At 38.4% G+C, this 8,210-nt stretch overlaps 1 protein-coding gene across 1 annotated transcript; it reads left to right on the plus strand.

Moving 5' to 3' along the window:
- The first annotated feature begins 2,063 nt into the window (after positions 1-2,063).
- On the plus strand, positions 2,064-3,715 carry LOC311499112 (trace amine-associated receptor 1-like). Its single transcript, XM_084559978.1, has one exon. The coding sequence runs from the start codon at positions 2,083-2,085 to the stop codon at positions 3,082-3,084; it is 1,002 nt and encodes a 333-aa protein (XP_084416104.1). The 5' UTR covers positions 2,064-2,082; the 3' UTR covers positions 3,085-3,715.
- The last annotated feature ends 4,495 nt before the right edge of the window (positions 3,716-8,210 follow it).

Below are 8,210 nucleotides of genomic sequence, written 5' to 3' on the forward strand. Positions count from 1 at the left end.
TCATAGTAACGTGATATTATTTTCTTGAGTAAATTGGTTGTCAAAAATAAATAGTTCAAAGCAAACTGCAGTGACAGAATATTTTTTTTTACTATGTGAATGTCTGATGATGTAAACTTCCACATACATTTATCAAACAATGGTATATATATATATATACACCCATCACCATGTATTGTAACCATTACCACACTGTCACACAGTTATTCATGGCTCTCCACATCATAATATTTACTAGAGCACTGTTTTGTTTTTGTTTTTTTTTAAAAAGTAGATAATATCAAAGTAATTTTTCTCCATGATGATGAAGTTACTCCCCTTAATTGTTCCACAGTTATTCCAAACAAAGTTGGTCATGACTGTACAAAACCTGACACTAAATTTGATGTAATGGACCAATGTAAACCCTACCTTAAGCTGGCACATATAAATCTAATTTTAAAAACGAATCAGTGATGTGTTGACCCGGGTCCAGCACACTTCAGTGAATAGGCTGAAGTTCATATTTTTGTGGACTGAACGCATCATTTTTCCTGCTGTAAGCATAGACACGAGTTTCGCTCAATCTGGAGGGAAATAACGATGTTCACCCGCGAAGCAACTGATCCACACAAACATTTGAAGGAGTTATTTGAAAAAGCAGTGCAAATCATGGCAGAAAAAATATTAAGTTTTTCTGCAAATTTCAGGTCTGAAAAAACTATTCCGGACGTCCACCACATTATTGTCAAATTTAATGTGACACATCAAGTTGAAAAATTAAAAAAATAAATAAATAAACAAACTGAATGGACTGGTGAAGATAAAGTGATTTCTATTTTTTAACCTTTAAATGCAGTGAAGAGTCCTATTACCCTTTGCTCCATGTAGATTTATGTTTTTGATGGAATCATGAGCAGCATGTCTAAAAGTGTAATGAGGCAATAGGTTAAACACCAATCTCTATATCCATGTGTATGAATACGTAGAGGTTGCCTGAGAGCAAGGATAGGAGGTCTTTCAAAACATTATCAAAACTAATATAATCTACATCTGGATCCCAGGAAGGATGGCCAATCTATTCAACATCAGAGCTTTAGATATTGGCCTTCGTAAAAACATGCCCTGAATAACACCATTTGGACTTAACAGAGACAACAAACCTGACTTTAGGCTATTTCCAAGTCGCTGGTATTTTACTGTTCAGCAATGTCTACATCAGATATAACGCAATATACTACCAGCACTCAAGCTGTGCACTAGCCAGAGCCAGTGTCCATCTTGTTAGTCAGTGACCATATATGCCCGATACTGGCATGAACACATTCTCTACACACTTGCTTGAGTTCCTCATCTCTGTACCCTTAACTCTGCCGGTTTTCCTTTCAAACATACAACTGGTGAATGGTGGTACTGAAGAATATCCTCATGTTAGCAGCATTGCCATTGGACGGTTGAGGTGTCCATTGTCCTGCACATTGTAACTACACACTGTCAGTTAGAAACTAGTCAAAAACTAAACAAAAACTGAAAATTAAACAGTAAATTGTATCTAGATGTAAGCACAGGTAAGGGCTACCTGCAGGGTGTTTCCACCTGTCGCCTGTCAACTAAATTGTGCTAATTTCTTCTTAGTTTATCGTTTGTACCATTACCCCTTTGTATTAGTCATTTCTAAACCTTCTAATTGTTACAGTATGCTTTATATGAGACTAGAAATCAAAATTGACAACTGTAAGAATAAACACAAACACACATACACACACATATATATATGTCATTACTCATCATTTTGTAATGATGCAAACAAGACATTGGTTGGTTGCCCACATCTGATTGGAGGATCAAATTATATGTTAATTATATGTATGAGGTAGGGGATGTTAAATACCAAAGTCCAATGTTCTACACACTGAAAAAGTGTCTACACATCATTCCCCTTGCATGGACTATAAGTACGTATTACAAGGTGAGAAAGCTTGATGAACTCAAAACAGTTGAATCTAAAATGTACGTTTGTATGGTTCTGATGTCCATATTATACATGCTGAAATTAAAACATTTTCTTTGCATTACAGATTGATGTTGCAGGAATCTCCAAGCATGAATTCAGAGCTGAATATCAGCAGCAGTTACGTTGCTGATGACATACATCCCTGCTATGAATCACACAATTTAACTTTCATATTTACAAGCAACCCTTCCATTGCATGTGTATTATTATATGTTTTCCTCGGCTCATTATGTCTTGTCACAATATGTGGAAACCTTCTTGTAATAATCTCCATCATCTACTTCAAACAGCTGCACACTCCTACTAACTACCTTATCCTCTCTCTGGCTGTGGCTGACCTGCTCGTCGGTGTTTTAGTTTTCCCTTACAGCATGGCATTCACTGTGACCTCATGTCTCTATCATGAAAGTCTTATCTGCAAAATACGGGACAGCTTCGATGTGTCGCTGTGCACATCTTCCATTCTGAACCTGTGCTGCATTTCCATTGACAGATACTACGCTGTGTGTCATCCTCTGACATACAGAACTAAAATCAATGCACACGTTACTTTAACCATGATCCTCTTGAGCTGGGGTGTTTCAGTACTAATTGGAATTGGGATCATATTTGCAGGTTTCAGCCAAGGTACGTGTGAGGAAACGTGCTTAGTTGATGTTGTAGTGGCAAACACTATTGGACCAGTTTTTTCATTTTACCTTCCAGCGATCATAATGCTCTGTATTTACCTAAAGATTTTCCTTGTTGCACAGAAACAAGTAAAGAGCATCCAGAACACAGCTTGTCAGAGCACAAAGTCAGGAGCTACTGTCAGTAAGACGGAGAGAAAGGCCACCAAAACTCTGGCTATTGTTATGGGAGTTTTTCTTTTATGTTTAACTCCCTATTTTATTTGTGTTGTTTTTCAGCCTTTAGCTTATAACCCTCCATCAGTTCCTGTGATTGAAACACTAAACTGGCTCACACTGTCAAATTCAATGCTGAATCCATTAATTTATGCCTTCTTTTACAGCTGGTTCAGATCTGCGTTCAGAATGATCATTTCTGGAAAAATATTTCACAGTAATTTAGCTGATACAAAATTGCTTTGAACATTTATTGCTGAAATACTAACGTGCAAATAAAGCTATACTACTCTACGCCCAAAATATAGATTATAGAATCATTATACTGACATTATACAGCCTATAATAAAGCATTTTGTATAAGTATTCATGTATTATGTGAAGAATCTGTTAATAACAGCTAGTAAATAAACTTTTGGGTGTGTGTTTGTTGTAATGAGATATCTCATGTCCTGTTTGGAGTATTTTGCAGCCTGGGGTTATGATGTTTTTCTTTTCACCAGAACCTCCAAATATCACGATCAGTAATGTTTACATGCAGTTCATCACGCAGTAATCTTTTTGTGAATGAGGGCTTTTGGAGTGTCTCTGGATTTACATAATAAACAATCATAATAAAAAACAGACAAGTGAGTCTTCACTGGACATTTACATTCTGGCAGGACAGGTATAAAAAGGTGATTTGGTGACTGCTGACTTTCTGCTTGAATGAGCGCTGTTTTACCAGCAAGTGTCAGGATTGTGCCCGTGCATCAGCAACAATGCTGACTGGGTTACAAGCAGTAAGCAGTGCCAGCTTACAAAGGAGTTTGCTGAAAATATGTGAAACGCCATTTTGGGTGTGTACATTGTTGCATTAGTTGTATGAATATATGTGTATTATCATGGTTATCATCACAGCTTGGGTTGGCACTATAGGTCTGTCTGTACACGTCCTCTTCTTTGACCTGTAAATATATTGCGTTGCACAAGCCTGAAGACATTTGATTGCTCTCTTCATTGGATGTACAGTCTGTGTTTTATTTTTGAATGGAGCACGCTGTTATGACCCGACTCAAGGGCAACAGCCTCAAGTGGAGACCAGACATTAGAATTGCAAAAATAAAGGGTTTATTTCAGAAAATTATACAAAAAAAAGAGTATGTGGTATCGCAGCTAATCATTTATGATTTACATATTTATGTTTGTACCGTTATTACTAATTGCTGCAAGTATACACATTATTTTTAGTTTGTTTACGTTGAGTTTTCGACAGTAATAAAGTGTTGCAGTACCTAAGAGTCCAGCAGAGGGCGTACTAAGACTGTTATAGAGGTCAAGTTCCTTGTACAAGAAGTTAGGCTAACAACAAACATGTTACTCAGCCAGAGAGTTCGTAACGTATGTATAATGTACAAGTCAAGTTGGTTCAGTAAAGAACAGTCCAAATAAGTTATACGTGTGGACATTGGATCATTCCTGAAGATGCTACAGAGTATGACCTGGCAAGTTTCTGGCCATCAACATTTTATGTTCCAGATAGTCGCTAATAGGGGTTGAACCGACTAGACGACTAGTCAATTTTACTGCTGTGCCATGACGCTTTAAGCAGGAAGTCGACTAGTCACTGGTCACGTGACATTAACAACATGGATGCCTCCTAGAAGACAGGTGAGTGGGTCATTGCAGGAAACTAGCAGTGGTTCATCAAGTGTGTGGAAATACTTCACTATATACCTGGCTACATTATACCACCTTACAACACGCTATGAAGAACTATTAAATGCTGTTTAAATTGTCTAGACTAATTTATGTTAATGCTAATTCTAATGAGCAACTTGCAAATCACGTCTGCTTACAACTCCAGACCAGTATGCGGCAGTAACATGTATATTCTTAATTAGGAGTGCCCCTCTCAATTTTATCAGTCCAAGACAATGGTCAAAGGTGTGTCCCTGGCAAAGTTATCTTGAGATGAAACATCATGAGTGGGAACACGTGCAAACTAGGTCCGCTGTTTGGACGTCTAACCATGACCCCACTTGGACGTCAGTATTCGGTTCAGCATTTGATCGTCAGATTAGATAACTTTTTTGAGGTCATGTGGACCTGGAAGACAGGTGCAGGAAATTGACAAATGTATTTTTTTTTTTTTTTTAATTTAAGACAAATATCAAAATTGTTGTTATCAACATGATTAATGAATATGAATTATAAATAATTTATATTCATTGTTGATTTGAGATTAAACATTATTTTTTATTATTTATTTATTTACGATATTTTGTTATTTTACATTTTATTAAAGGTGCACAATGATAATATGCTGTCTGTTGACACCAAGTGTCCTGTTGCCTTAGTGCTGCTGGATCTCACAGCAGCCTTTGACACGGTGGACCATACAGTCCTCCTGTCACGCCTGAAGCACTATGTTGGCATCCATGGCACTGCACTTAAATTGTCTGTGTCATACCTCTCCAATAGAACCTTCTCTGTGAAGATTGGTGACTTGTCTTTTTCTTGTGCTTCTCTCTCCTGTGGAGTCCCGCAAGGTTCCATTCTTGGCCTTATTCTGTTTTAATTATACATGCTACCACTTGGGTCAATTATAGCCAGGCACAACCTATCTTTTCACTATTATGCAGATGATCTGAAAATCTATCTGCCACTGAAGCCTGGCAATGCACGAAACACTTTAGTTGACTGCATTGCCGACATTAAGCAGTGTTTCGTCCAAAATTTTCTGCACTTAAATGATGATGAAGATAAAACCGAATATATTGTGTTTGGAGAGTCTGTGTCAAACGGATTTGGTACCTGGCCTTCAACTGCCACTCAGACTGTAAGAAACTTAGGAGTGATTTTTGACAGTTCTATGAAATTCAACAAACAAATTGACAATGTTGTCAAGTTCAGCTTTTTTCAACTGTGCCTTCTGGCAAAAATAAAAACCTTTTTAAACCATCATGACCTCGAGAAGGCTATTCACACTCTAATAAGCTCCAGACTGGACTACTGCAATGCCCTGTATACTGGTGTCTCCCAGTCCTCTGTTGGCCGTCTTCAACTTGTCCAAAATGCAGCTGCCCGTCTTTTAACGAGCGCTAAAAAACGAGAGCACATTACTCCTATTCTCTATTCCCTCCATTGGCTCCCGGTCCATTTTAGAATTCATTTTAAACTTTTGTTTGTTTTTAAAGTTCTTAACTGCCTCGCCCCATCTTACTTATCCGAGATGCTGACCATTCGCGATTACGATAGAACTTTGAGGTCGTCAAATCAACTCATGTTGGAAGTGCCCAGGTCAAAACTTAAACACTGGGGAGACCGAGCCTTTTCAGTTGCTGGACCTAAGCTCTGGAATAAGCTCCCCAGTGACATGCGTATCATTACTGACCTGGGCCTTTTTAAATCAAGACTTAAAACGCATCTTTTTAAAATGGCTTTTAGTACCCAGTAGTGTGGTGATTTATTTTTATTTATTTTTATTCTATTTTTATTTTACTTTTTATCCTCTCATTTATTGTTTATAGTTTCTTTTTTTAGCTTTGTTTTATTACCGTACTTGTTTTCCGGTGTGTTGTTTTAAATCGTTGTTTAATCTTTTGTAAAGCACCTTGGTTCACCTATCGTCGATGTAAGGTGCTATATAAATAAAGTACATTTACATTTACATTTTCATGTTTTTCCTACTGGTTTATTTAAGGGTCTCTGGATCACAGTTTGTGGAACCAATCCAAGGTCTGGCTAAGTTTAACCGAGTTCTGCGCCACAGTCATATCGGGCGAAATATGTGCGAATTCGTGGAGTGTAGGCTGTGCGGAACCCGGCCATTATGATTTGAACCAGTCAACGCCACTCTAACTGGCTGAGGCATTGTGTCATCACAACGTACATCGTAAGAGCCACTCCGATTGGCCCAGGTGTTCCTCTTCTGTGGAAGTGAATGAGTGCTTTAGGGGCCGTCCACACAGAAACGCTTTTTGGTGTAAACGCAGATGTTTTGCATCGTTTTGGCCGATCGTCCACACGAATCCTGTAAACACATCGCCCTAAAACGCACTTTTTTGAAACCGGGTCCCAGGGTGGAAAAATTCGAAAAAGCACCTCTTGCGTTTTTGTGTGGACAGGGAAAAACGGAGAGAAACACATACGATGATGTCATCGCCACCATCGCCACACCCCTCGAGCAGCCTTCCACCTCTTATATCCCGCAAGACGTCTCATAACAACATCAACAACAATGGCGGACTACATGCTCGCGTTCCTGCTGGAGAAGATATTGAATATAGGGTTACTAGGGCAAAATATAATTTCTCCTTGAGTTTGGTTTCTTCTAAAGCCGATCTGTAAACAGCGCTCAAGCTTTATGCGCATGCTCCGCCTCTTCCTCTCCGTTTTTGGTGAATTTCTGAAACGGAAACAGCGCCACCTATAGGCCTGGAATATGAAGTAGCGTTTTCAAACGGATCCGTGTGGAGGCAGATATTCTTGAAACGATGCCAGGGAAAACGGATAGGGAAAAGATCGTTTTCGTACGTGTGGACGAGGCCTTAGTTTGCTAGTGGTCAAGTCGGGTAGTACGTTTTGTTTCTCTGTCGAGTGAGATGTAAGATGTTTGAATGGTGCCGTTTATATCAATCAAACGTGGTAGGACTCAACTGAGCCGGTTAAATAGACGTCTAGATTCATGATTCTTGAGTCGTCTTTGATGGCCGGTTATATGAGCCGAATCTTTTTTTCCACCGCTACTGAAAATGAGTTAACATGAATGAAAATTAAATGCTATTGAATATGTCATTGTTATCAGTTTTTAAAAAAAAAATAAAGTGACAGGTAAAAATGGCTTATGACGGGATTTTTATGACCCTGTCAGTCAAAATGACAGACAACGAAAAAGTCTAGCGCAACCTCTGATCAAGACGTACATGGCAGCAGTGCCATACGACAAAGCATCAAAGCAATAACCGATGCAGTGGCGTATCATTTAGCGAAGGACACGCTCCCGCTCAGCACAGTTGAGAAGTCTGGGTAGAATAAGTTAAAAAAACGAATCAATAATTATCGATATCGACCGATATGAAACACTTATATTGTGATACATTTTTCAGCCATATGCCCAGCCCTAATCATATCATACAAGTTTAAATGGCCCAAGAAAAATACATCAGTGTGACACATTTACCCTTACAAATCTAGCTGGCCTGAACCATGGTAATTAAGTAACAGTAACTCAAATACATTATGTTGACCCAACATATTTACATTTAGGTCACTCAACAAAATTGTTTCTGGCTAAGTTAACGCGTTTTACTTGGGTGGAAATATTTTCCATAATTTTATTATGTTAACTGAGCCACAAGTCATTTTTTGAATAAACATCTTTTGGTTTA

Source organism: Chelon labrosus (genome assembly GCF_963514085.1).
Source record: "Chelon labrosus genome assembly, chromosome: 14".
Taxonomy (NCBI): domain Eukaryota; kingdom Metazoa; phylum Chordata; class Actinopteri; order Mugiliformes; family Mugilidae; genus Chelon; species Chelon labrosus.